Here is a 25,733-nt window from a genome sequence, read left to right as displayed (position 1 = left end):
AGATTATCCAAAACGCGCTCTGAAACACTTGGTTCGCCGCTCCCTGCGACGCGAGCGCGACCGCGCTGCCCATGCGACCGACCCAGAAGACGTCCACGGCGCCGACCATCGGGATGATGAGGAAGTTCAGCATCGCGGGGACGAAGAGCTTCAAGATTTGCTTATCCAGCGCGTCGTTCGCGGGCATCGCGTCCCTGACGAGCTCGTCGAAGGTTTTGGTTTTCGTCCCCGCGCCGACGTCGTCGTCGACCGGTACCGGTGTCGACGACGACGTCGGCGCGGGGACGAAAACCAAAACCTTCGACGAGCTCGTCAGGGACGCGATGCCCGCGAACGACGCGCTGGATAAGCAAATCTTGAAGCTCTTCGTCCCCGCGATGCTGAACTTCCTCATCATCCCGATGGTCGGCGCCGTGGACGTCTTCTGGGTCGGTCGCATGGGCAGCGCGGTCGCGCTCGCGTCGCAGGGAGCGGCGAACCAAGTGTTTCAGAGCGCGTTTTGGATAATCTCGTTCGTGCCGTCCATCATAGCGCCCGTCGTCGCGAAGGCCGCGGCGAGCGGCGACACGGAGGAGGTCCAGCGCGCGACCGGCGAGGCCATCTTCGTCGCCTCTCTCGTGGGCGTCTTCGGGATGGCCCTGTTGACCGTGTTCCGCGCCGGCGCGCTGTCCGTCGTCGGCGTCGTCCCCGGGTCGGGTGCGTCGCGTGCATATTTTCACCCGCCGCTCGGTTTCAACGTTTGATCGCGTCCCCCTTCCGATCCCCTTTCAACTGACCGACCGACGCACGGCATCATCCATCCATCGCCCGCAGAGACGGCGGCCATGGCGGCGCCGTACATCGGCTGGCGCGCGCTGACGTTCGTCCCCGCGATCGTCTCCACCGTCGGTTTCGCCGCGTTTCGAGGCACGCTGGACGTCACGACGCCGATGAAGATAACGCTTCTGAGCCAGACGGTGAACCTGGTGCTGGACCCGCTGCTCATCTTCGGCGGAGGGTTCATCAAGGCGATGGGGGTGGCGGGCGCGGCGATGGCGACGTCCGCGTCCGAGGTGATGTCCGCGACGTTGTACCTCAGCACGATGCTGAAGCGCGGGATCGTCACTCTGAACTCGCTGATGCGGGTGCCGAGTTGGGGGAACATAGGGAAGCTCATGGTGGGCGGCGCGGCGGTGCAGATGCGGTCCATCGCGCAGAACATCACGTTTCTCGCCGTGATGCGCGCGATACTCACGATGGACGCCACGGGGACCGCCGCGGCGGCGCACACAGTCTCCGCGCAGATGTTCCAGCTGTGCCTCATCGCCGTCCTCGCGCTGTCGACGCTGGCGAGCATTCTCATCCCGCAGAAGCTCAACGCGGCGCTTGACGGAGGAGGCGGCGCGGAGGCGGCGAAGACGTGCGCGGACCGGCTGCTTGTATGGGGTTTATTGCTGGGGACGTTCTTGGCGTGCGTGCAGCTCGCGGCGCTGCCCGCGCTCAAGTTTTTCACGCCGCTGGAAAACGTGCAGGCGATGGCGCGCGGGCCGGTGATGATCGGCGCGTTACAGGTGCGTTCCAGACAAAAGTTTTTCACCCATCGCCCGGTTTCAACATTTGACCACGTCCTCTTTCAACTGACCGATGAACATTCGGAACGACCCCGCAGATGCCGCTCAACGGTCTCGTGTTCGTCGCGGAGGGTCTGATGCAAGGGCATCAGGCGTTTCCGCGGCTGGCGGGGGGGATGCTCGTGTCCACGACGCTGATGCTGGGCGCGCTGCAGCTGTGGGGGTCCACCGTGGAGGGCGTGTGGTGCTGCTTCTTCGTGTTTAACGTCTCGAGGCTGGCGTTCGGGCTCCGGCATCACTTTTACGACGGGCCTATCGCGCCGCGGAACATGCGCAAGGCAAAAGCCGCGTGACGCGCGCGAGCGATCGATCGCGCTTCGTTGACTACTTACTTTATATTACGCAGGTTATTAATTAGTCGCCCTATGTACCCTTAGGTTGTTGTCTTGTTGCTTATGATTCTAAGCTAATTCATTCTACCGCGCTAAAAGAAGGTGATGTACGTCGCGTCCTGTCATCGATCCGCGCCGCTCTTATTCCGCGCGGCGGATTTCCTCGCCGCCCTCGCGAACTCGCGTTCCTCCCTCGCCGCCGTCTCCGCAGCCTCGTCCACGAGAAGCTCCAGCGTCTCCGCAGCCTCCGGCGGGACGCCGCCGAGGCCGCCGTGGCCTCCGTTACCCCCCGCCCCCACCCCGACGCCGCGTTTCCCCCCGTCCCGCGGTTTCGCGTCCAACTTCCCGGGCGGCACCGCCACCAGCAACGCGTCTCGTATCACCCTGCACTTCAACCTCCTGTCCGCCTCCGTCGTCGCGCTGAGCGACGGCGACGCGTTTACCTCGATCAACCACGGCTTCAAGGACTCGTCGACGAGAAGGTCGTACCCGTACAGCTCGAAGCAGTGCCGGTCGTTGACCATGACGTTGCTCACCGCGCGCAGCGAGTGCGTCACGCAGTCGCGCATCGCGGCGAATAACGCGTCCGTCGCGGTCTTTCCTCGCGTGGACTCCAAGTGCAGACGGAGATCGCGCAGCGGCCACTTGTTCCCGTGCGACTCGTTGTACTCCTCGCCCCTCTTCTGTATCGCGACGTTCGTGAGGTGCACGAACGGGTTGTCGATGTCCGCGACGTCGCCGCTGTATTTCACGTTGCAAAACCTCGCGAACCCGAGTTTCGAGATGAACGCGCGCAGCGGTCGGTACGACGTCACGGTCACGTACAGCCTGAGGTCGAACTTCTTCCCGCCGATCAGCAGCGGGTTGTGGACGTATCGAGACACTATGTACGCCTCCTGCGCGGGCGGTTCGGTCTTATCCCGATCGCTTTGATGTTTATTCGACGTCGAGTGCGCCGCTGAATTATTTGCCGCGAGCGCACCGCCGGTGTTGGCCCATCGCTTCACCTGCGCGAGCTTGTTCACGAGGAAGATGCCCTTCCCCTGCGCCTTCCCCGTCGGCTTCATGATCCACGTCGTCGCGTTTGTCGCGCGCGCGTTGTCGCCGCCGCCGCGTCTGAACTCCTCCGCGAACAGCGAGTAGTCCGCGGGAAGCGAGAACGTGAGCGGGACGAAGTCGAGGTGGTCCGTCGGCGTCGGGACCGCGACGCCGCCGAGTCCGTTTCCTCGCAACGCCGCGGCGAGCGCCGCCTCCTTCTCGAGCTCTTTTCGGTATCGCTTCACGTTCTTCACCATGAGGTCCTTGCGCGTGAGCTCGTAGTGGTTCGGGAAGTGGTTCACGACCTGATGATCGCCCAGGCGCGACTCCGCGGAGGGGTGGAAGAGATGCTTCGCCGCGTGCACGTTCGCCCAGTAGACGTTCCACGATGATGAGGTCTGATGCGCGTCCGCCGCGCCGGCGTCCGCGGCGTCCGGGCCGGGGTCGCGCCAGCGCTCCCACCCGCGCTTCTCGAAGTTCGAGACGACGACGAACTTGTCGAAGTCCGAGCGCCACTTCAGGGTCGCCATCGCGGCGACGCGGGGCGCGCGCGGCGTCGTCTGTCGGATTCGTTTTGAACGCTCCGAGGCGAGGAGTACTCTGGACTCTCACTCGACGTCGATCGCGACTCGTCCATCCACCCACCACCACACTCCGACGCACCGCGGCGGCGTGCATGCTGACCCGCGTCGTTCACGGGACACGCGCGGCCGCGTCTTTCACTCGAACACTCCGTCTCCGCGACGCGTCGTCGCCCAGCGGGGCCTTCACCACCGCGCGCCGGCGCGACCGACGCGCGACGTCGACGACGACGACGACGATGGCGACGACGAACGGCGACCGCGCGAAACCCGCGGTCGTCTTCTTCGACTGCGACGACTGCCTGTACAAGAACGACTGGCGCGTCGCGAACATGATCACGGAGAAGATCGAGTCGTTCTGCTCCGACCGGATGTCCATGAAGCCCGGGCACGCGTACGAGCTGTACAAGAAGTGGGGGACGTGCCTGCGAGGGATGCAGCAGGAGCCGTCCATCTACTTCGACGACGACATGCTAGAGGAGTACCTCCACCACGCGCACGACATCCCGCTGCACGAGCACATCGGCCCGGACCCGGAGCTGGTCGCGATGCTGGAGCGCATGGACCCCACGATTCCGAAGTACGTCTTCACCGCGAGCGTGAAGCATCACGCGGAGAGGTGCTTGGAGCTGTTGGGCGTCGGACACTTTTTCGAGGACATCATCGACGTCAGAGCCGTGGACTGGGTCACGAAGCACGACGAGGAGGCGTACGTGGCGGCGATGAAGATCGCGAAGTGCGACGACCCGTCCGCGTGTTTGTTCCTGGACGACTCCGTGAGCAACGTGAAGACGGCGAAGAAGGTGGGGTGGAGGACGGTGCTCGTCGGGAAGCACCACCGCGACTGCGGCTCGGAGATCGTGTGCGAAGAGGCGGACCACGCGATACACAGGATACACGAGCTCCCGGACGTGTTGGGGCACCTATTCGTAGAGGACGCGGTGCCGAAGTAGTACTGTAGCGTCATCGCGCGCGTCGATTATGATTATGATGATTATAACCCTAATCTAAACTAAACCTAACCTTCCGCCGCCTCCGCCACCGCGCGATGTAAAACCCGTCGCAACCGTGCGCGTCCGGCCGGAGCGCGACCTCGTGCGTCGCGCGCGCGTCGGCGTCCTCCTCCCCCGGCCACCCGCGCGGAAACGGATCGGGCTCGAACGTTACGAAATCGACATCTTCCCCTGACGCGTCCGCGCCCTCGCCCGCGCCCGTCGTCCACTTCGCGCGCTCGAACCATCGCGACACGCCGACGTTCTCCGCGTCCAGGAGCGAACACGTCGCGTAGACGAGAGCGCCGCCGTCGGCGGCGACGCAGCCGGCGAAACGCGCGAGCACCCTCCGCTGCAGCGCCGGCCACGACGCGTCGCTCACCGGCGCGTGACCGTCGACGCCAACCGCGTCCGCGTCGTACGCGGCGTCTGGGGTGTTCCAATACTCGAGTAACACTCGGGATGAGGACGTTTCCGTTTCCGATTCCGTCTCCGTTTCCGTCTCGGACGTTTTGCTTTCGTCCAGCGTCCACCTCAGGGAAGGGAAGCGCCGCAACGCGCCCGTGGACGAGCACGGCGCGTCCACGAGCACGGCGTCGTACGCCGGGAGCTCGCCGCGGGCGACCGCGCGAAGCATCGCGCTGTCGACGGTTCGTATCTCCCCCGCGACGGTTCGAGAATTCCCATCCTCGCCCTCGCCGAATCCCGCGCGCGCCGCGGCGGCTCTCAGGTGCCGCAGCCGTCGCTCGTCGACGTCGTGGCAGTCGATCGCGAACGCGCGAACGCCCGGCGCGTCGCCGCGAGACAGCGCTGACGCGATCGCGAGCGCCTTCCCGCCGTTCCCCGCGCACGCGTCGAGCACGCGCCACGTCCGAAGTGAGTGTCCGACAGTCCGATCTGACGTGGCAGCGTCCGACGCCGACGCCGCCGCCGCGGACGCGAGCACCGCCTCCGCCGCCGCCGCCGCGACGCACTGCGACCCCGCGTCCTGCACCTCGAACGCGCCGTCTCGGTAGCACCGCAGCCCGAAGATCCCGCCCACCTTGGGCCGTCCATCGGGGAGCGCGAGCGCGTCCGGGGCGCCGCGCGAGAGCCGCCGCAAGAGCGAGAGCGACCCGTCCGACGTGGTGTCCGACGTGGCGTCCGACGTTGCGAGCCGCTCTGTCCGAACGCGTTCTTCGCGCAACTTCTCCGCGAGCGCCGAAACCGACGCGCACCGCGCGAGGTTCGCGCGCGCGATCACCGGGCCGCGAAGACGAAGCGACGCCGCGAGCGCGGACGCGCCGTCGACGCCGTGCTGCGACACGAACCGTCGCGCGAGCCACGCGGGGAGGGAGTGCTCGACCGCGATATTCGCGGCGGGGTCCGCGGGGGGGGCGACTACCTGTACGGGATCATTTTCGTTATTTTCGGCGAGGAGGAGCGCGTCCAGAGCGCCGGGGGACAGCCGCCGCGTCGGCGTCGACGTCGCCGCGCGGCGGCGCGCGTCGACGCCGTCCGCGTCGGCGTCGTCGTCGTCGTCCGCGACCGCCCAGTACGACGCGAGCATCGCCTCCGCGGCCGAGGCGCACGCCGCGCGGTCGGGGGGATCGCGGGCGTCGTCGTCGTCGTCGTCGTCGTCGTCGTCGTCGTCGACGCCGCAATCGCGAACGATCGCGGCGAGCGCGGCGACACACCGCGCGTCTCCTTCTTCTTCCCCACCCCGCGCGCGCAGACGCGATAACGCGCGATACGCGAGCCGCAGCCGCGACGCCTCGACGCCCAGGATCGCGTCCGCGATCGCGACGCGCTCGGCGTTGTTCACGCCGCCGCCGCGCGCGTCGCCCGGCCACCCGCGAAGCGCCTCCGATGATGATCGATGCGCGTCGTCCTCCTCCCCGCCGTCCGGTCCGCGCCACTCCGGTCGCAGCGCCTTCCGTGTGACTTTCTGCGCGTCGGCGCCGCCGAACACGACGTGGACGATCGCCGCGACCGCGCGCGCGTGGACGAGCGACCACCGCGGCGGCGCGTCTCTCGCCACCGGCGTCGGCGGCGGTGTCGACGACGCGCGCGACGAACACGTTCGTCGTCGCGCGTTCCGAGAAGAAGAATCTGGTGAAACGCCGACGGTTCCGAGTCCGGGGGCCCATCGCGGCGCGTCGACGGACTCTCGCCTCGCGCGTCGGTCCTTCGGCGCCGTCCATCGCGCGCACGCCGCGGACCGCGCCGTCGCCATGAACCCGCTCGCTCGCCCGGGGCGCTTCGCTGTGAAGGACGGCGCCCGGGTCGGGAATGTTAGTTTTCGACTGCGTGGTTTTTTCGATGGCGCCCGTTCTGATGGTGGCCGCACTTCATCTCGCGGCGCGGCCATGGCGTCCGCGGCGTCGCGCGCGTTCCGCCGCGCGCTCGGCGCCGCCGCGCGCTCCGCGCCCGGCGCCGCGCCCAAGGAGCTCTACGCGCTCAAGGTGGACAACAACGGCCGCGCGTGGCATCGCGCGGTGCGCATCGGTCAGGGCGACGACGGGCTCCTCAGACATCTCCTCCCGCGCGACGCGCCGCTTCTGGAGAGGACGGGATCGTTCGGGGACACGCCCGCGACGCTCACGGCGCGACCGGTGCGACGCCTTTGACGCCCTTCGCGACGCGACGCGACGACGGCAATCGCGCGCTCGCCGCGTTCGCTCTCTCTCGCGCGCTCTCGCTCCATCGCGCCGCGCGTCGACCCGCGTCGTCGTCCGTCGATCGATCGATTAATCTCACGTTTCGTCTCCGAATCCCATCCATCCATTCGTCAGGCGGGTCGCGGGGACAGCATGCTCATCGTCCGGTTCCAGCCCTTCAGCGCGGTCATCGGCGCGGACTGCGCGATGCTCGTGGACGCGCACCGCGCGTCCCCGAAAGCCGCGGCGGTCGCGATCGCGCGCGCGGTGAGCGCTCGAGACGCCATTCCCGCCGCGTCGGGCGCCGGCGCGTCCGCGGGCCCGCTCGCCGGCGCGGTCCCCGCCGCGGGCACCGTCGCGCACGCGGACGACGCGCACGCCAAGCTGAACGAGTCCGCGATCGCGGTGGACGACTTCCCGTTGCGAGCGCTCGAGTGCGTCTTGGACGAGGCGACGGGGTATTACCACCAGAAACTGCGCAGGGTGAAGCTTCTCGCGGAGTACTGTTTGGATTCCATCACGGACGAGTTGAAGGTCCAAGGCGCGCAAGGCGAAGCCGGGTTCCAGCGTCTGCTGCCGCTGCGCCGAGCGATGACGTCGCTGGAGGCGGACATCAAAGAGGCGCACCACGCGATTCAAGACGCGATGAAAAGCGACGAGCGCGTGGACGCGCTCTTACCGAAGTGCTCGCGGACGGCGTACCGGCCGCAGTCGGAGGAGGAGGCGCGTTCTGTCATCTCACACTGGTTCCCATACGACCGCGTCGGCGCGGTGAACGCCGTTTCTTAAGGACTTGTCTTCCCGGCGATTCTCCTCTCCGCTTACACCTCGGTTTCAATCCCGACACACCTCCCTCGACGCCTTTCAACTCCGCCATCTGACGCCTTTCAACTCCACCCCGACGTTCGCTCGCACAGAACGACCCCGACCCCGCGGCGGACCCGGACCCGGACCGGGACCCCGCGGCGGACCCGGGTCTTCGCGACGCGGACGCCGCCGCCGCGGAGGCGGACCCGCGCCCGCCCGACGCGCGCCGCCGCGCCGCTGTCATGGGCCTCCTCCAGACGCACCTGTGGAGGATACGCGCCGCGGGCGGCGAGCTCGCGGAGATCGCGCAGTCGGTGGAGAGCACGAGGGAGGTTTGGGAGCTCTACCTCGACGGCGTTCGAAACCGGACGGTGCGTCTGAACCTCCAGGCGACGATCGCGACGCTCGCGATGACCGTGATCGCCGTCCCCGCGTCGCTCGCCGGGATGAACCTCACGCACGGGTTCGAAGAGGCGAGCCCGGCGATATTCTGGGGGCTCACCGGCGGTCTCGCGTGCGTCTCTTCCACGACGTGGCTCGCGTTCATGCGGACGTATTGGTCCCCGGGCGGCGCCGCGGCGAAGCGCGCTGACGACTTGCGCGCGCTCAGGTTCGTCCTGAATCGCATGGACGATCTGGACGACGTCATGCGCGCGAAAGGCACGGGCGCGGGCGACGGCGAGGGGGATGAAGGGGACGGGTACGGCGGCGACGTGCGGTCGAAGGACGATCTGCTGAGGGCCATCTCGAGTTGCGCGGGCGGGGCCAAACGCGACGGATTGATATCGCAAGCGAAAACGCTCGACCCGGCGGCGATGGACTTGATATTCAAGGTGTTCGACCGCGACGGCGACGGGAGGATCGACCCGTCGAAGGAGTGGGTGATTCGCCCGTGGCCGATCAAGCGTGCGGACGATCACTAGCAGACCGACGCGTGCGTACCCTGGCGGCGCTTTTTAAGAATAAGGTCAACTTATGAATCGTCGATTGACGAGACTCTATAAGCTCGCGTCGTCGTCGTCACCGCGTCTTCCTCCCCGTCCCTTCTCGCTCTCTCTCCTCCGCGATCTTCGCGAGCACGGCCTCTTCGCTGACGTCCACGGCGCGCATCGCGTCCAAAAACGCGCCGTCCGTCTCTTTCCTCCCCGCGGACTTCAAGTACGCTCTCCGGTGGTACAACACCGTGTCGACGTGCATCCCGTGCTTGGTCGCCAAATCGAGCGCGCGCCGCCAGTCGAACAGCCGCACGCGCGCGTCGATCGCCCGGTAAATCAACCCCGCGTGCAGCAAGATCGCCTCCGCCTCGTCCGGCTTCCTTCGGAACAGCGCGAGCTCCGCGTTCCGCCCCTCCGCGCTCGAAATCTCCCTCGCGTTGCGAAGGAAACGAACCTTCTCCACGGCTTCGCACGCGGCGTAGGCCACCTCCGCGGCGCGTAAATCCTTCGCCGCCACCGCCGCCACCGCGACGCACGCCCACAGGCTCTCTTCCTTCACGAACCGACACAACCGAATCGCCTTGTCGAACGCGCCGGTGATGAGGTGCGCGTGGAGCGTCGGAAGATGAGGCGACACGGTGACGTGAATCGACGCGCCGTCGATCCTGCGAATCGTCGCGCGCGAGCCGTCGCGAAACGACGTCAACGCCGGCAGCTTACCAAAGTCGCCCTCGCGCGTGATCTTCGTCGCGTCCACGACGTCCTTGTCCACGAACGCCGCGTTCGGGTGCAGCCACACGACGAGCCTCTGGTCCACCATCGCCGCGAGCGCGTCCGTGACGTCCGCGAACAGCACGCTGTCGACCATCCCGCCGAGTTTGACGGCGACGCCGCCGCCGAACGCCGACGCGACGTGCACGTCTCGATTCACGTCCACGAACGCAACCTTCCGGTCCTGCGCGGATCCCACCTGGTTCACGACGACGCGCGTGATCTCCGCGTGATGCGCGATCGCGTTTTCGTCCCCGGCGAGCGCGCGGCCGTTCGCGACGTCCAGAAACCGCACGACGCGCGAGGACGGTCGGTCGATGAAAACGCACGCGTCCGGCGCGAGAGCGACGGAGCGATCGTTCAAAAGCTCAGGGTCGTTCCATACGAGCGATTGTCGGGGTGGAGTTCAAAGGCGTCAGGTGGAGTTGAAAGGCGCCGAGGGCGGGGATTGAAAGCGAGGGGTGGGCGGAGAGACACGCCGGGCAAAGTCCTTAAGGATCGGCGTTCACCACGCCGACGCGGTCGTATGGGGACCAGTGTATAGAACGCACCTCCGGACGCAACCCGGCGGCGCGCAAGTCGCTCGTCTTCCTGCCCTCGTACGAGTACACCGCGCACGAGCCGCCGCTGGTGACGCACAGGAAGCACGTCTTGCCGGGGATCAGCAACGTCGCGACGTCTCTGACGTCGATCGTCCGCGGGGCGTTCATCCGCCCGCGCTGACGCACGCTCACCGCGCCGGCGGAGCTCGCGACGAGCAGGTACCCGTGCCCCGCGGCCATCTTCACGACTCTGTCGCCGCGGAAGCTCAGGTCGAGGTCGCCGCGCTGTGCCTCGGCACCCCCTACGGCACCCCCTACGGCACCCCCTCCCTCCACGTCCGTCACGCGCACGACGTCCGGCGCGATCAGCGTCGCCGCGAATCCGCACGACTCGATCCGTCGCTCCGCGACGGAGCCGAAGACGACGGCGCCGTTCCCGCCCGCGCCCGCGACGGACGCGCCGTCCGGGGACCACGCCAGCTTCAACACCGTCCCGGCGTCGACCGGCGTCTTCCCCGACGTGAAACCGGTCGCGTCGCACAGCGTGATCGAGTCGAACGACCCGACCGCGAACGCGTCGCCCGCGGGGTTCCACCGCACCGACGCGACGACGTGGTCGAGTCGCGACGACTGAAACAGCAGCAACCCGTGCTCGTCCCAGGTTTTATAGCGGCAGTCCTCGCCGCCGCTGACGATGACGCGCGTGAGGGCGCACCAGTCGCAGGAGAGCACGACGCCGTCGTGCGCTTTCCATCTCAACGTCTTCGCGCCCGGGTTGAGAGGCTTCACGAGGAGCTCCTTGCCGCAGCCGAACGCGACGGCGTCGCCGTCGCGCGACCACGACGCGCAATAGATCGCGGCGTCTCTCTGCTCCAGCGCGACGCGCAGCGCGCCGTTCCTGCTCCACACCTTCGCCGCGCCGTCCTCGCCGGTGGTCAACAGCGCGGTGCCGTCGTCGTTCCAGCAGACGCTCGTGACCGCGCCGCGGTGCGCCTCGAACGCTCTCTCCACCATCCCGCCTCGCGTCATCATCTTGACGACGCCGTCCGAGCAGCCGAGCGCGAACGAATGCGCGTCTCCCGGGCCGCCGCCTCCAACGCCGCCTCCTCCTCCCGCGACGCGCGTCTCGCCGCCGCTCCCGGAGGACTTCGCGCCGCCCGGGTGCCACGCCATGTCGACGACGTACGCGTCCAGGTCGCACACCTTCCCTCGCGCGTCGCCGTTGACGTCGAACCGTAAGATCTGCTTGTCGTCGCCCGCGCTGTACAGCTCGCTGGCGGAGTTCCACGCGACGACCGCGCAGACGTCGCCGTGCCTCGGCGCGCCCGCCGTGGGCTTCACCTTGAGCTTCATGTCGGTCGGTCGCGCGGCGCGCGGGCGGGCGGTCGCGCGAAGTCCGCCGCGGACGCCGGCGGCCGCGCGCGCGGAGCTCGTGCCGACCTCGCGATGATGATGTGCTTCGCTGTTGTTGACTGCGGGCGCATTTCAAATCAGCGGCGCGTCCGCTCCCGTCGTCGGTCAGTTGGGAGACGTGCGGGTCAGTTTGACCGGCTGTCTCGATCGGTCAGTGGTTTGAAACCACAAGGCAGGAACGGTCAAACGCGAAAATGGCGATCCGGCGCGCCGCGCGGAGGATAGAACGCGTCGCGACATCTTCCCCACAGCAGTCGGCCAGGCGCGGGTCCCGCGGCGTTCGAGCGCGCGATGCCGAGCGCGATCTGATCTTCGCCCGCGACCCGCGATCTCGTGAGTGACCCGCGATGTCGGCCCCGTCGCCGTCGACGCCGCGATCGAGCGGCGGCGCCGGTAACGGCGGCGTCCCGCGCGAGGTGACCTGGGAGGGACTCGATAAGAAGAAATTCTTCGTCGTCGGCGCGGGGATGTTCTCGTGCGTCACCTGCGCGCTGTACCCGCTCAGCGTGATCAAGACGCGGCAGATGGTGGACGGCAGCGGCAGCATCAAAGGCGGGCTCAGCATCGTGAAAGACGTCGTGCGACAGAGAGGGTTCTTCGGTCTGTACCAAGGCTTCGGCACCATCGTCGTCGGCACGCTGCCCATACGAATGGTCTACCTCAGCACGCTCGAGGTGGTCAAAGCGCGCGCGAGGGGGCTGTGCGAGACGTTCGATCTGCCCCCGATCGCGCACGGGGTCGCGGACGCGGCCGGCGGCGCGACCGCGTCGATGTGCTCGCAGGTGTTGGGCGTGCCCATCGATATCATATCGCAGCGGCAGATGACGAGGGGCGTCGTCGTGCGCTCCGCGGACGGGGGTGCGTTCTATGTCACACTGGTCCCCATACGACGGCGTCGGCGTGGTGAACGCCGATCCTTAAGGACTTTTCCCGGCGTCTCTCTCCGCCCATCCCTCGCTTTCAATCCCCGCCCTCGATGCCTTTCAACTCCACCTGACGCCTTTCAACTCCAGGCTCCACGACGTTAACGGGGTACCGGAACGGCTGGCACGCGATCAGCTCGATCGTGAAAACGGAAGGCGTCCGGGGGCTATACCGTGGATTCGGCGCGTCGATCGTGACGCTCGTGCCGGGAAGCGCGCTGTGGTGGGGAGCGTACGGGACGTATCAGAGGATCGGGTGGGGGTTGGTCCCGGAGGCGTACGGCGGCGGCGGCGGCGGCGGCGGCGGTCGGGGCGACGATGGAAGTGATTTTGCGTCGACGTCGGGCGTTACCGCGGTCGTGAATTCCGAGCCGTCCGACGCCGTCGCGATGGGGGTGCAGATAGCGAGCGGGGTGTGCGCGGGGATGACGAGCGGGTTCTTCACGACGCCGCTGGACGTCGTGAAGACGCGGTTACAGGTGCTGAGCGGACAGCCGGGGGGGGAGGCGCACTCGTTTACTTCCACGGCGAAGGAGCTGTACAGGGAGCACGGCGCGCGGGGGTTTCTGCGCGGCGTGCGGCCGAGGATGACGTCCGTCGCGATCTGGGGGACGACGATGGTGACGACGTACGAGTTCTTGAAACGGAGCTCGCGGATAGAAGTGTAGTTCGATCGATCGACGCTAGGTCTTCATCGTTTTATCGTACGATTCTTTCAATAACGCAAAGTCGTTCTGTTCGCCGCGTCGTCGTGCGCGCCGCGTTCGACACGCGTCCGTCTTCTTCGTCGTCTCGACGCGCGCCGCGTCGTCTCAGCGTCCGAGGGCTTCGCTCGGGCGAACGAAGACGGCGGCGACGGCGGGGAGCGCTTTATCATTCGTCTCCTCCTCCTCCTCCTCCGCCGCCGCCGCCGCCGCCGCGTCGCCGCCGAAACGCGCGTCCGACATCCGCGCGGTGAACCCCAGCACGCACGCCTCCGCTTTCTCCAGCTTCGCGCCGTAGATGAGATCGTCCGCGGTGTCTCGCTCCAGCCGCGTCGTCTTCTCGATCAGCCATTCCGTCACCGCGGCTTCGCACTCGTCGACGCGCGTCGCGAACACCTCCAGCGCGGAGTGGAAGAAGCGCTCTCCGCGAGCGCGCCGAGCAGCGCGCGCCCGCGCGCTTCGACGTCTTCGATGACCGCCGCGCCCGCCTTCCCCGCGGGGCTGCGCAGGATCGCCGCGTTGTCGACCGTCGACGGCGCGAGCGCGTCGTCGTCGTCGTCGTCGTCGTCGTCGTCGCGCGCGCCGGGCAGCGGCGCCGGGGAAGGGAAGCTAGGGAGCGCGTCGTTCTCGAACGAGAGCGGCGGCGGCGCGGGCGCCTCCGCCTCCGCCTCCGCCTCCGCCGCGGGCGACGACCGCCGCGCGCGCGCCTCCCTCGTCCGCGCGGGGGGAGGCGCGACGTCGACGTCGACGTCTCGTTCGAGATCTTCTTCTTCGCGATCGTCGTCCCTCGACGGGCTCGGCGACGGCGCGAGCGCGGCGGGGACCTCGCGGGGCGGGGAAGAAGCCCTCGGCGACGGCGGCGGCGCGCCTCTGCGCTCGCGGCGCGTGAACGTCTTGATCTTCTTCGCGGGCGGCGCCGGGGAGCGACCCACGAGCGCGCTCGCGAACTCGGCGACGGCGTCGAGCGCGTCGACCTCGCGCGCGCGCGACGGCGGCATGACGAGCGAGCGAAGAGACGCGGCGGCGGGGCGCGCGGGAAAGACTGGAAGAGCGCGACCGGAGGGACTTTTCAATTTCGATTCCGTCTCTTCCAGTCTTTCTACGTTCCCGCGCCGGTCGCCTCTGATGCGGCTTTCTGACGCGCGAGCGACAACATCGACGGATGATAATCCGCCCTCCGTTGCGCGACGCGTATGAACTCCCCGACGACCCGATCCACGTGCGCCTTGACGAGCCACCCGGGCTCCGGCCTCGGCTCCGGCGCCGGCCGCGCGCCGCGGAAGTCTCCGCCTCCGTCTCCGTCGAAATTCCGGCGGAATTCCGGCGGAATTCTCGCGTCCTCCTCCTCCTCCCCGCGCCCGCCGTTCTTCGCCGCCCACGCCGCCGCCTCCTCCGCCTCCGCCGCCTTCGCGTCCTCCGTCGCCTCCCTCGTGACCTCCGCCAACATCCCGGGGAGCGCGTCCGGGGGAATGACGAGCGCGCCGCTGAGTTCCAACGTCCGACGCCACTCCGACAGCTGCGCCCTCGAGTCGCACCCGGCGTCGATCACGAACGCCTCGTACTCGCCCAAGTCCCTCTTGATCTGCATCGCGCCCGTCATGCTGTACGTGAACCGCTGCGCGTGCGCGGTCACGGACGCGCGCAGCTTGCGCGCGAGCTCGTTGACGAACTGCCGGACGTTCGGGTCGGTCGCGTCCGCGTCTACGCCGTCGTGCGCGACGTGCGAGAGGAGAATCGCGCGGACTTTTTTCAACGTCGAGACGACGGCGACGCACGCGTCCGACGGCTCCTGCCCGGGGAATTTCGGGCCGCCGGGCATCCCGAGCTCGTCCTCGCACGGCAAGAACTCCGCGCGTCGCTGCGTCGACGCGAGGACCTTCTGCTCGAGGACGTAGAACAGCGACTTCAGGCCGCGTTGCAACGCGGCGACAACCTTTTCGCCGGCGTCGCGTTCAAACGTTTCAAACGCCTCGGCGAACGTCTCGCACGCGTCGCGCACCGCCGCCGCCGCCGCCGCGGACGAGCACGCCTCGATCCCGCCGCCGTTTCCGCCTTTGCCGCCTTCCCTCGAGTTCGCGCTCCTCGCGCTCGTGTACGGCGGTTCCACGCGCGCGAGGAGCGCGTCGCGCGCGCGCAGCACGTGCTCGCGCATCGCGTTCACCGCTTCCCTCGTCGCGCCGACGGCTCGGAGGACGACGCCGACGCTTCCGACGGCGACGTCCGTCGGCGACGTCTTCCCAGTCATCCGCCCGGACTGCCGCTCGCACGTCTCCACGGCGGCGTCGATCGCGCTCACGGCGAGGCGCGACGCCTCGCGGATCGCCGCGGACGTCACAGACTTCTCCGCGGTGGCGATAGACGCGACGGACGTCGCGGACGCGATGGCGCGCGCCGTCGCCGCCGCGTCCCTGAGCCCCGGCGCGTTTCCCGAAACGCCCGGGTCCGGTGCGTTCGAGAACTCGGCGTCGAGACCGTCCCAGTCCGCCCACGGCGCGTCCGGCTTGCGCGTGCCGTCGGGGAGGTACCCGGGGAGGACGAACCCGTGACGGATGAAGTCCTTCGCGTCGAGGTTATCCAGCCCGAGTTTTTTGACGTAAGAGACGGGCGGCGCGTCGTCCGAGTCCGAGTCGTCGTCCGCGTCGTCGGCGTCCGACTCGGATTCGTCCGACGACCGCGCGCGGTCGGACGCGCCGTCTGTTGACCTCGGCGACGCGCCGCCCCCCAGCCGGCTCGTCCGCAATCGCGCGCGGTCGGCCGCGCGCTTCATCGGGGACGTCACGAGTATTTTCCCCGTCTTTTTGCTCCTCCGCGGCGGCGGCGGCGGCGGCGGCGCGGGCGCGAGCACCACCGCGCAGCGCTCCGTCGCCTCCGCGTGCCAGCGCACGAGGCGGTCCATACCGGGGATCTTGCCCCCGGCGTCGTCCGGCGTCGCGCCCTCCGCGGCCGCCGCGGACGCGAGCCCTCCCACGCACGACCGCTCCAACTCCGCGTATTCGTCGCGTCGCTCGCTGAAGAGCCCGTGCGCCGCCTCCGAGCCGTCGACGACGCCTTCGACGAGGTCCGTCACGGCGAGACCGAGCGCGCGCGTCGCCTTGACGGCGCCGCAGAGCACGCGGAGGTGCGCCAGGAGCGCGAAGTGTCCGGGGCCGGGGGGGACGCCCTCGCGCGCGCGCTTCGGCGGCGGCGACGCGCTGGGGGGCGGGGGCGGGGGCATCATCGCGGACGGAGGGTCGATCCTCGCGGCGGCGGCGGCGGCGGCGGCGGCTGTCGTCGTCGCGTTCGAAGTCGAAGTCGCCGCCGCGTCGTCGCGCGCCTCCGCCGCGCCCGGCGCCGGCGTCTCAGCCACCTCGCCAGCCTTCTCTCCGACGCCGACGCCGACGCCGCTCGCCGCGCGCGGCGTCTTCCGACTCGGCGTCTCCGCCGCCGCGCCGCCGCCCGTCCCCGTCCCCGTCCCCGTCCCCGTCCCCGTCCCCGTCCCCGAGACCGCGGCGGCGTCGCTCCCGCTCCCGCTCCTCGCCATCAGCTCCGCCTCGAGCGCCCGCCGCGTCTCGCGGTTCAACCTCGTCGGCGACCCCGCGTGCATCGCGCCGCCGCCCGCGCGCGACGGCGCGCGCGGCGGCGCCGGCGCCGGCGGCAACAGCGCGTCCAACGCGCCCCGCGCCCGCTGCTCCATCACTCGCCGCACGAGAGGCGTCAACGCGGTGACCGGCTTGGGGAAGATCTCGATCGCGCGGTGCACCTCCTCCGCCACCTCCGCGCGGACGCGCTCGTAGAAGTCCTCCAGCGCGAGGATCGCGCGCGTCGCCGCCGCGTCGGCGTCCTTCTCCGTGACGTACCCGCCGTCGACCCACGCGTTGGCGTAATCCGGCGCCGCCGCCCTCAGCGCCTGAGGGTAATTGTCCATACGAGCGAACGTCGGGGTGGAGTTCAAAGGCGTCAGTTGAAGTTGAATGGCGTCGAGGCGTGTCGGGATTGAAAGCGAGGGACCCTGGGCGGAGAGAGACGACGGCAAAAGTCCTTAAGGATCGGCGTTCACCACGCCGACGCGGTCGTATGGGAACCAGTGTGAAGGAGAACGCGCCTCGATCTCGTTCACCGCGTCCACGGACATGAACATCGGCCGCGTCGCGATGAACCGCGAGATGAGCGACGAGCCCTGGTTGAACCGCGAGAGCGTCTTCGCCGCGCGCTTCATCGCGCGCAGATCGCCCTCGTCCTCCGCCTCGGCGAACGCGAGCAAGACGTCGTTCTCCAGCTGGTCGCAGTACCGCTCCAGGTTGTCGATGGCGCGCGCGAGCGCGAGCGGTTTCGGTCCACCGCCCGCGTCCTCGCCGCGCTCGCGTCGGCGCGATTTCGCGTCCACCTCGTCCACGATCGACGACGACGACGCGCCCGCGCCGCCGGGCCTGGGCCCCGTCCCCGGGGGCCGCCGGCGATGCACGCGCGCGGCTTCCGCGAGCGCGGTTTTTTTCCGACGCGCGCGTTCGCTCTCCGCCGCCTCCGTCGCCACGCGCAGCAGCCGCTGCGCGAGCCGCGCCGCCTCGGGCGAGCGCGTTTGGTCGTAAAACAGCGGGTCGACGTGAAGGCGCAGATCTTCGAACGACTCGCACGCGTTGAACGCCGCGAGGTGCGTCGCGAGCGACACCGCGTCCGTCGTCGCCAATCGCTGCGCGTCCGCGACGCGAAGGCGCTCGCCGACGCGCCCCGTCCTCGACGCGACGTGCGACACGCGCGTCTCGATCGCGTCGAGCGCGGTGGACAGCGCGCCGACGCCGCTCTTGAGCCCGTCCGCGGCGCGCTCGAGCGCTTTCTCTTCCTTTCGCGCCCTGGCGCTCAGCGACGCCGCGCGCATCGCGTGCACGCGCTCGAGGTTGACGAGCTTCTCGCGCGCGAGCTCGAGTCGGTCGAGCATCGCGCCCGCGACGGGGTAGACGTCGTCCACGGTGACGCGCTCGAGCGGCGTCTCCGTCGTCGGGAGGAGCGGGCGCACGAGCGACGCGACGTACTCGCTCACGGAGAAGTCGTCCGCCTGAAGACGGGACGGAGGGCCCACACAGGGGGGAGGCGGGAGGCGTCGGATAGGATCGGATCGGACGGAGGACGTCGCGTGATGGAGCCGAGAAGCGCGAAGGACGCGATGGATGGATGTTTTGAACGCGCGCGACGGGGATCCGTCCGTCCGCGCGGGCGGTGGCGGGGGAGAGGCGCGCCTTGAACTCGTCCTCCGACGCCGGCCGCGGCGGCGGCGGCGCCATCGCGTCGTTCTGGACCACCGCGGACGCGCGCGCGCGCGCTCCGTCGCCTCGCCTTCAGCGCGGGGCGCGGGGTTCTGGCGTGGAGATCTCGCCGGCTGTCCCGGGCACTCGGCCGGCGCGGCGCGGCGGGTGCCAAAAAGTTTTGTTAGTGGTAGTCGACGGTTCGTCGCTGATCGGCGCGACTCGCCCCCGCGCGCGCCGCACGCGCCATGGACGTGACCCGGGACACGTTCGAGGCTGCGATCGACGCGCTCGAAGCCGCGGTCGCGGACCCGCACTTCGCGTTCTGGAGGTGCGCGCGCGCGCGCGCGCCGCTCCCCCCGTCGATTCGCGCACGGGGTGACTCAGATCGCATCGTGTTGTTTTTTTCCCACGCGCGCAGCCGCCCGCCGCCGCGTCCCCGCGTCCCCGCGTCCCCGCGTCCCCGCGTCCCCGCCGCTCACCGTCCCTCTGTTCCCCACCTCGCGCGACCAACGCACCGCAGCTTCGACTGCGAGTTCACCGGCCTCAACGCGGGCGCGCACACCGTCTTCGACCTGCTCGACACCCCCGAGGAGCGCTTCCGCAAAGTCCACGCGTGCGTCCGAGCGTTCGCGGTCTTGCAGTACGGCGTCTGCACCTTCCACTTCGACCCGCGCTCGAGGCGGTGGACCGCGCGGCCGTTCAACTTCTGGCTCTTCCCCGATCACCGAGCCCTCCCGGACGCGAGCGCGTTCGGATGCCAAGCGTCGTCGCTGTCGTTCCTCGCGAACAACGGCTTCGACTTCAACAAGTGCATCCGCGAAGGCGTCCCGTACGTGCCGGCTTCGGAGCGCGCGAGGGCGGAGGCGCGCCGCGATCGAAATAGGGACCGCCCGCCGATCGTGCCGAGCAACGACCGCGACCGCGGGGTCGTGGCCGCGCTCATCGCGGTCGTCACCGCGTGGTTGAAGCTGACCGACGAGAGCGACGACGCGCACGGCGAGCTGGTGTTGGAGCCGACGAACGCGTTTTTGCGCGCGCTGACGTATCAGGCGCGTTCCGTCTGGTCTCGCGCTGCTTCCCGTACGACCGCGTTCGCGTGGTGAACGCCGATCCTCGAGGACCTTTCTTCCCGCGCGCGGCGCGTCTCTCTCCGCCCAGGGTCCCTCGCTTTCAATCCCGACACACCGTGCCGCCTTTGAACTCCCAAGTCTGACGCGCCCCTGAACTCCACCCCGAAATCGCTTCGTACGGGCGATTACCCTCATCAGACGTTGGAGAAGGACGTCTTCGGAAGCGACGATCCGCCGGGGTTCATCGCGATGACGCGGAGGGATTTCCCCGACGGTGTCGCGCGGATATCTCTCAAGCGCGCGACGCCGAGCGAGGTGCGACGCGAGAAGGAAGCCTACGAGGCGGCGAAGAAGCGCGAGGAGGCGCTGTCAGAGGGATTTACGCTCGCGCTTCGGACGTTGGCGAGGAGCGGCGCTCCCGCCGTCGGCCACAACGCGATGCTCGACGTCGTGTTCACGATGGACAAGTTCCTCGCGGCGGAGCCCGGGGGTCTCGACGGCACGTATCGCGGATTCAAGGCGTCGCTCGCGAGCGCGCTCGCGGGCGCGCTGTACGACACGAAGCTCATCGCCGCCGGGTTCGCGCCGGTGATCGCAGCGGTGGCGGGGGAGAGCGGCGCGAGCGTGGACACGGGGTTGGGTCCGCTGTACGAGCGCCTCACGCGCGCGTCCGTGCCGAAGATGTTATCCTCCGGGAATAATAATAACGCACAAGCGACGACGGTTATAGACATTAAAACGAAAAACGGAAACGGAAACGAAAACGGCAAGGGGAAGGCGAAGGCGGTCGGCGGCGGGAAGAAAAACGAAACCAAAGCCAAAACCAAAACCAAAACCAAAAACGCGCGGGCGGACGCCGCGGGCGCGTGCGCGCCGTTCCGACGGTCCGGCGAGAGCGTCCTGGATTGGATCGCGTTCCCCGAGTCGTTCACGCGGTACGACGCCGCGCTCCACGCGAACGCGAGCGGCGACGTCGTCGACGACGACGACGCGACGGACGGCGGCGGCGGGTGCATGGCGTTCGCGCACGAGGCTGGATACGACGCGTTCATGACCGGGGTGTGTTTCCTCACGATGACCGTCCACGGCCGGGCGCTCGTGGACGCGGACGGGGACGGATGGATTTCCATCTTCCACGGCGACGGCGACGCGGAGGCGGAGGCGGAGGCGGTCGCCGCGAGACCGCCGCTCTCGCGAACGTCCGTCGGGCTCCTCGGGAACGTCCCGTTCGCCGCCGCGGATGGCGCGGTGCCGACGCAACGCTCAGGCGCGTTCTATACACTGGTCCCCATACGACCGCGTTCGCGTGGTGAACGCCGTTCCTCAAGGACTTTCTCTCCCGGCGTCTCTCTCCGCCCAGGGTCCCTCGCTTTCAATCCCCGTCCACGACGCCTTTCAACTCCAACTGACGCCTTTCAACTCCACCCCGACGTTCGCTCGTATGGAACGACCCTCAGATCTCTCGCGCATGCAACTCATCGGCCCGGACCCGCCGCCGCCGGACCGAAGCGGCGTCTTGTTCCTCACCGACGTCGCGCCGCGGACGTCCGTCGGGACGATCGCGCAGCGGTTCGCCGCCGCGGGTCTCGCCGTGCCGCTGCAGGTGGTCTTCATCGGGCGCGGGGTGTGTCGCGTGGTGACGTCGAAGTCCGACGGCGGCGCGGCGGCGGCGCGAGAGAAGCTGCGAGCGATCGGCCTCGGCGCGGAGATGCTGACGTTGGAGGAGTACAGGGCGCGGCAGGCGATGGACAGGGCGACCGCGGCGGCGGCGACCGCGGCGCTCGCCGCCGCGGAGGCGCGCGCGCTCGCGGAGGAGGCCGCGGGCGTCGCCGCCGCCGGCGGCGGCGGCGGCGGCGGCGGCGGCGCGGGGGCGAAGAGGAAGCGAGAGGACGGCGGGGAACGGCGGACGCGCGCGCGCACCGTCGCGGAGTCGTGCGTCGTCATGTGAGCGCTTCCGCGCGCTCGCTCGGGGGTCGTTTGGGCGCCCCCCTTCTCAATACAAACCTATGCTCGAATTATGTGCTCCTTCAGCTCATCAACGAATAGGTAAGCTGCACGCGAGAACCAAACCAAAAAAATTAATTCCACGGCGGCGTTGGGAAAAATATAGTCCGCGCTGCAAAAGATGCGACCCGGCCCTCGCATCAGCCCCCGCTTCAGGGCGTCGTAGTGCAAGTTCGCCCACTTCGACTTCGCGCCGTCGTCCTCGCAGTCGTTCTTGAACCCCATCGCGACGTCATCGCCGACGAGTTTCAGTTTTTTCCCCGTCGACTGCGCGAGAATCTGCTGCCTCGCCGCGCGTTCCAGGTAGTACAGATCGTCGAACGCCTCCGCGACGGACGCGCCGCAGACGATGATGCCGTGCGACTGATGCATCAAAATCCTCCTGCCGTTCATGACCTTCACGAGGCGTTCGCCCTCGTCGTCGTCTAAGACGAGACCGTTGAACTCGTCGTCGTACGCGATCTCGTTCCAGAACCGAAGCGAGTTTTGATGGCACATCTCGAGCTTGAACCCGCCGTCCTGAGCGTCCGTGCAGCACAGCGCCGTCGCGTACGGCTGGTGCGTGTGCAGCACCGCGACGACGCCTCTCTTGTGGATCGCCTTGTGAATGTGAAACGCCGTGGAGTCGATCTCGCCCGTGCCCTCGAGGACGTCTCCGTTTCCGTTCACGAGCAGAAGGTTCGACGCGGTGACTTCGCTCCACAGGAGACCGTACGGCACGCACAGGAACCGGTCGTTCGTCCCCGGGACCATGACCGTGAGGTGGTTGCATATCCCCTCGTTCATGTCCATCTGGTCGCAGAGGTGGTACGCCGCCGCGAGGTCCACGCGCGCGGCCCACGTCGCGGGATCGCTCCGTCTCTTCGTCCGTCGTCTCGCGTCTCGGTAGATTCGCAGCGCCGTCACCACGCCGACGCCGGCGCAACACGCGCCGGCCACGGCGACGGCCGCGGAGAGTAAGGAGTCCGATGTCGTCGTCGCTCCCATCTTATCGCGTCTCGCGTCGGCGACGTCGCGCGCGCTGTCGCCGCGCGTCCGCGAAGTGCGCGCTTTCGTGGGTTCGGTCTATTGCTCTTCCAGTCGCATCACGTCTTGTCTTGTCGAACGAACGTGAGCCGCGCGTTCGTCGCCCGTTCCCGCGCATTCATTCCGTTCGCGCGCGCGCGCGCCGCCGCGATGACCGCCGACGACGCCGTCGTGTGCGAGGTCCTCGTCGACGACGACGAGCGCGCGGGCGGCGACTCGCTCCGCAAGCTCGAGGCGCTCGTGGACGACCTGACCGTCTCTTCGTCCGCGTCGCATCGCGGCGGCGCGGACGCCGACGACGCCGCCGCGTCCGCTCGCCGCCGCGCGAATCTCATCCTCCTGTGCCGACGCGTCGCCTCGGACGCGCGCGCGGCGGTCTTCGCGCGCGCGCACGGCGCGGAGCCCGTCCTCCTGTGCGCGCTCAACCGCGCGATACGAGACGGCGACGACGCGCTCGCGGAGCTCGTCGGCGACGCGGTCGCCGCGAGCGCGCGATGCGACGGCGGAGACGACGGCGGCGCGACGATCGAGCTGCTCGCCGTCGGCGGGTCGCAGGTGGGCGGCGCGGCGGCGACGCGCGCGCCGGGGGTGGAGCGCGTGCGGTTGCGACGCGCGGGCGTCGACGTGGACGTCCACGAGTCGTCGTGGAACGACGCCGGGCTCGCGTGGCGGATATGGGGCGCGGCGAGGGTGCTCGCGCACGCGGTCGACGCGTCGAGCGGCGACGGCGTCGAGGAGGAGGGAGAAGAAGACGCAGACGGCGGGCTGGTCGACGCGCGCGGGAGGCGCGTGCTCGAGCTCGGCGCCGGGTGCGGGCTGTGCGGCCTCGCCGCCGCCGCGTGCGGCGCGAGGGAGGTGGTGCTGACCGAGGGCGCGCCGGGCGCGCTGAAGGCGCTCGAGCGCAGCGCCGCGGCGTTCGAAGCCGCCGCCGAGGAGGCTCAGACGGAGACGTCTGAAAAAACATCCGAAAAAAAAACCGTGCGCGTCGCGTTTCTCGACTGGAGGGACGACATGGCGCGCTTGGACGCCGACGACGACGGCGCCGCTTCGACGACCGCTTCTTCGACGAACTTCGTGCACAAGCGCGTCGGCGGCGACGACGCGTGGCTGTCGTCTCTCCCGAGACTCGCCGACGACGACGTCTTCGACTGCGTCCTCGGAAGCGACTTGCTCTACGACGCGTCGCACGCCGCGCCGCTCGCCGCGTGCATCGCGCGACGGCTCTCGACCGCGCCTCGCGCGGCCGCGCACGTCGCGCTGGCGGTCCGACGCGGCGAGCTCGCCGCGGAGCTGTGTGAGCGCGCGGGAGAGCGCGGGCTCGTCGCGGAGGCGCGCGCGCTCGACGTCTTCGCGGGCGAGGCGTCGGCGCTCGAGACGCATCAAGGGGGGCACGTGACGCGAGAGGAGCACCCGGAGGCGGAGGCGTGGCGCGCGGCGGGCGGGGAAGCGTTCGCGCGCGGGGACGGGCTGGTCGTGCGCGCGGGGACGGACGAGGGGACGATGACGGAGGCGGTGCGAGGGTTGGAAGGACGCGTCGCGTTGTTCACGTTTCGCCGGCGCGCGTCCCCCGCGCGGCCGCGAACGAACGATTGAGGGTCAGAGTTTATTAGGGTCCCTATGACGCGACGACGCGCGGGGCCAAGCTAGCTATCTTATAGTTCGATCGTCGTCGTCGTCGTCGTCGCGACGAGCTACTCAGTCGCGCTATTCGATCGCGTCGCCGGCGAGTTCGTCCTCGGACCCGGACCCGTACGCGATCTCGCTCGCGGTCGTGGACACCCTCGTCACGCGCGCCGCGAGCGCGCGCGCGGCTCTTCGCACGTCCATCAACTCGGCGTCGTCGTCCTCCGCGTCGACGCCCCCCTCGTCGACGGCGACGACCACGTCCGTGAGCGCCACCTCCACCACCTGCGCCTCGTAAAGCAGCCGCTCCACCGCGCGGACGCCGCCGCCGACGCCGCCGAGCTCGCACGCGTCGACGTCCGCCTCGAGCGCGCGCGTTCGCGCCGCGAGCGCGTCGATCGTCGCTCGCAACGCCGCCGCCGACGCCGCCGCGCCGCCGCCGCCGCGAATGCGCTTCGGGCTCGGTTCCCGTCGGGACCCGTCTTCGTCGCGCCGCCGCGCGCCATCGCTTGCGGTGGTGCCGTCCGCGAACGTCACGCTCGAGAGGCGGGACTTCGCGACGGGCGGGCGCGGCGGGTCCGCGACGGGCGGCGGCGGCGGCGGCGGCGCGTCGTCGTCGTCCTCGTCGTCGTCCGCGATCGCGCCGGCGGCGACGACCACCGCTCTTCCGCGCGGCTCCCCGCTCTTAGAGTCGTTCCATACGAGCGAATGTCGGGGTGGAGTTGAAAGGCGTCAGTTGAAGTTGAAAGGCGCCGAGGGCGGGGATTGAAACCGTGGGGTGGGCGGAGAGATGCGCCGGGGAGAAAAGTCCTTAAGGATCGGCGTTCACCGCGCCGACGGGGTCGTATGGGGACCAGTGTATAGAACGCGCCTTACTCCCGACGCGCTCGAGCGCGTCCAGGACGTGAAACCCGCTCGTAACCCTGCCGAACACGACGTGCTTTCCGTCCAAGCGCGGCGCGGGCGCGAACGTGACGTAAAACTGCGACGCGTTCGTGTGTCTCCCCGAGTTGGCCATGGCGAGCGCGCCTCTCGCGTCGTGCCGACGCGAGAACGACTCGTCCGCGAACGTCGGTCCGAACACGCTCTCGCCGCCGGTGCCGTCGCCGCGCTCGAAGTCCCCGCCCTGCGCCATGAAGCCCGGGATGATCCTGTGGAAAACGCTTCCGACGTAGTCCAGCGCCGCGTTCGAGTCGGCTCGCGTCGATCGATCGCGGCCCTCGCACAGGCGAAGGAAGTTTTCGCACGTCCGCGGCGCGTCCGAGGCGAAGAGCTCCAAGACGAGCGCGCCGACGTCGACGCCGTCGATCTCGACGCGAAGGCGCGCGCGCGGGTTCAGGTTCTTGAAGACGTCGGATCGCTTCCGTCGCGGCGGCGACGGCTGTCTCGCGGGGGGCGGCGGCGACGGCGACGGCGACGGCGAGCGCGAGCGCGAGCGCGAGCGCGATCTCGTCGTCGGCACCGCGCGCGCGTCGCCGCCGCCGCGGTCTTCGTCGTCGTCGTC

At 69.2% G+C, this 25,733-nt stretch overlaps 17 protein-coding genes across 17 annotated transcripts; 9 read left to right on the top strand and 8 right to left on the bottom strand.

Annotated features, from left to right (window-relative positions):
• Nucleotides 1-323: 323 nt before the first annotated feature.
• On the top strand, nt 324-1,903 carry MICPUCDRAFT_38595 (Multidrug/Oligosaccharidyl-lipid/Polysaccharide flippase superfamily; the record flags this gene model as incomplete). Its single annotated transcript, XM_003057120.1, has 3 exons — nt 324-696; nt 814-1,529; nt 1,649-1,903. The coding sequence occupies 3 exons, from the start codon at nt 324-326 to the stop codon at nt 1,901-1,903; spliced, it is 1,344 nt and encodes a 447-aa protein (XP_003057166.1).
• Nucleotides 1,904-2,280: 377 nt separating this feature from the next.
• Nucleotides 2,281-3,501, bottom strand: MICPUCDRAFT_3527 (uncharacterized protein; the record flags this gene model as incomplete). The annotated part of the gene is made up of 1 exon (XM_003056655.1): nt 2,281-3,501. A coding segment is annotated over one exon (1,221 nt), but the record flags the coding sequence as incomplete, so codon positions are not given.
• A 299-nt stretch (nt 3,502-3,800) lies between these two features.
• On the top strand, nt 3,801-4,514 carry MICPUCDRAFT_56019 (uncharacterized protein; the record flags this gene model as incomplete). Its single annotated transcript, XM_003057119.1, has 1 exon — nt 3,801-4,514. The coding sequence occupies one exon, from the start codon at nt 3,801-3,803 to the stop codon at nt 4,512-4,514; it is 714 nt and encodes a 237-aa protein (XP_003057165.1).
• Nucleotides 4,515-4,563: 49 nt separating this feature from the next.
• MICPUCDRAFT_38593 (uncharacterized protein) lies at nt 4,564-6,768 on the bottom strand (the record flags this gene model as incomplete). Its single annotated transcript, XM_003056654.1, has 1 exon — nt 4,564-6,768. One exon carries the CDS (start codon nt 6,766-6,768, stop codon nt 4,564-4,566), a length of 2,205 nt encoding a protein of 734 aa, XP_003056700.1.
• A 133-nt stretch (nt 6,769-6,901) lies between these two features.
• MICPUCDRAFT_56017 (uncharacterized protein) lies at nt 6,902-7,162 on the top strand (the record flags this gene model as incomplete). Its single annotated transcript, XM_003057118.1, has 1 exon — nt 6,902-7,162. One exon carries the CDS (start codon nt 6,902-6,904, stop codon nt 7,160-7,162), a length of 261 nt encoding a protein of 86 aa, XP_003057164.1.
• A 183-nt stretch (nt 7,163-7,345) lies between these two features.
• On the top strand, nt 7,346-7,981 carry MICPUCDRAFT_38592 (uncharacterized protein; the record flags this gene model as incomplete). The annotated part of the gene is made up of 1 exon (XM_003057117.1): nt 7,346-7,981. The coding sequence occupies one exon, from the start codon at nt 7,346-7,348 to the stop codon at nt 7,979-7,981; it is 636 nt and encodes a 211-aa protein (XP_003057163.1).
• Nucleotides 7,982-8,241: 260 nt separating this feature from the next.
• Nucleotides 8,242-8,922, top strand: MICPUCDRAFT_56015 (uncharacterized protein; the record flags this gene model as incomplete). The annotated part of the gene is made up of 1 exon (XM_003057116.1): nt 8,242-8,922. The coding sequence occupies one exon, from the start codon at nt 8,242-8,244 to the stop codon at nt 8,920-8,922; it is 681 nt and encodes a 226-aa protein (XP_003057162.1).
• Nucleotides 8,923-9,019: 97 nt separating this feature from the next.
• IFT80 (intraflagellar transport protein 80) lies at nt 9,020-11,600 on the bottom strand (the record flags this gene model as incomplete). Its single annotated transcript, XM_003056653.1, has 4 exons — nt 9,020-10,072; nt 10,257-10,532; nt 10,602-11,279; nt 11,367-11,600. 4 exons carry the CDS (start codon nt 11,598-11,600, stop codon nt 9,020-9,022), a joined length of 2,241 nt encoding a protein of 746 aa, XP_003056699.1.
• A 407-nt stretch (nt 11,601-12,007) lies between these two features.
• On the top strand, nt 12,008-13,251 carry MICPUCDRAFT_15293 (mitochondrial carrier family; the record flags this gene model as incomplete). The annotated part of the gene is made up of 3 exons (XM_003057115.1): nt 12,008-12,518; nt 12,674-12,845; nt 12,909-13,251. 3 exons carry the CDS (start codon nt 12,008-12,010, stop codon nt 13,249-13,251), a joined length of 1,026 nt encoding a protein of 341 aa, XP_003057161.1.
• A 26-nt stretch (nt 13,252-13,277) lies between these two features.
• MICPUCDRAFT_62037 (uncharacterized protein) lies at nt 13,278-14,285 on the bottom strand (the record flags this gene model as incomplete). The annotated part of the gene is made up of 1 exon (XM_003056652.1): nt 13,278-14,285. One exon carries the CDS (start codon nt 14,283-14,285, stop codon nt 13,644-13,646), a length of 642 nt encoding a protein of 213 aa, XP_003056698.1. The 3' UTR covers nt 13,278-13,643.
• Nucleotides 14,286-14,352: 67 nt separating this feature from the next.
• On the bottom strand, nt 14,353-17,191 carry MICPUCDRAFT_56011 (uncharacterized protein; the record flags this gene model as incomplete). The annotated part of the gene is made up of 1 exon (XM_003056651.1): nt 14,353-17,191. The coding sequence occupies one exon, from the start codon at nt 17,189-17,191 to the stop codon at nt 14,387-14,389; it is 2,805 nt and encodes a 934-aa protein (XP_003056697.1). The 3' UTR covers nt 14,353-14,386.
• A 114-nt stretch (nt 17,192-17,305) lies between these two features.
• MICPUCDRAFT_56010 (uncharacterized protein) lies at nt 17,306-18,542 on the bottom strand (the record flags this gene model as incomplete). Its single annotated transcript, XM_003056650.1, has 2 exons — nt 17,306-18,316; nt 18,453-18,542. The coding sequence occupies 2 exons, from the start codon at nt 18,540-18,542 to the stop codon at nt 17,306-17,308; spliced, it is 1,101 nt and encodes a 366-aa protein (XP_003056696.1).
• A 209-nt stretch (nt 18,543-18,751) lies between these two features.
• MICPUCDRAFT_56009 (uncharacterized protein) lies at nt 18,752-19,609 on the top strand (the record flags this gene model as incomplete). The annotated part of the gene is made up of 1 exon (XM_003057114.1): nt 18,752-19,609. The coding sequence occupies one exon, from the start codon at nt 18,752-18,754 to the stop codon at nt 19,607-19,609; it is 858 nt and encodes a 285-aa protein (XP_003057160.1).
• A 216-nt stretch (nt 19,610-19,825) lies between these two features.
• Nucleotides 19,826-21,524, top strand: MICPUCDRAFT_56008 (uncharacterized protein; the record flags this gene model as incomplete). Its single annotated transcript, XM_003057113.1, has 2 exons — nt 19,826-20,876; nt 21,034-21,524. 2 exons carry the CDS (start codon nt 19,826-19,828, stop codon nt 21,522-21,524), a joined length of 1,542 nt encoding a protein of 513 aa, XP_003057159.1.
• Nucleotides 21,525-21,805: 281 nt separating this feature from the next.
• On the bottom strand, nt 21,806-22,402 carry MICPUCDRAFT_6629 (uncharacterized protein; the record flags this gene model as incomplete). The annotated part of the gene is made up of 1 exon (XM_003056649.1): nt 21,806-22,402. A coding segment is annotated over one exon (597 nt), but the record flags the coding sequence as incomplete, so codon positions are not given.
• A 354-nt stretch (nt 22,403-22,756) lies between these two features.
• On the top strand, nt 22,757-24,199 carry MICPUCDRAFT_38587 (uncharacterized protein; the record flags this gene model as incomplete). Its single annotated transcript, XM_003057112.1, has 1 exon — nt 22,757-24,199. One exon carries the CDS (start codon nt 22,757-22,759, stop codon nt 24,197-24,199), a length of 1,443 nt encoding a protein of 480 aa, XP_003057158.1.
• Nucleotides 24,200-25,103: 904 nt separating this feature from the next.
• On the bottom strand, nt 25,104-25,565 carry MICPUCDRAFT_8217 (uncharacterized protein; the record flags this gene model as incomplete). The annotated part of the gene is made up of 1 exon (XM_003056648.1): nt 25,104-25,565. A coding segment is annotated over one exon (462 nt), but the record flags the coding sequence as incomplete, so codon positions are not given.
• Between the last annotated feature and the right edge of the window lie 168 nt (nt 25,566-25,733).

This window comes from Micromonas pusilla (genome assembly GCF_000151265.4).
Source record: "Micromonas pusilla CCMP1545 genomic scaffold MICPUCscaffold_3, whole genome shotgun sequence".
In the NCBI taxonomy this organism is placed as follows: Eukaryota; Viridiplantae; Chlorophyta; class Mamiellophyceae; order Mamiellales; family Mamiellaceae; genus Micromonas; species Micromonas pusilla.
The sequence above is the reverse complement of the archived record's forward strand: the minus strand, read 5'-3'. Positions and strand labels throughout refer to the sequence as shown.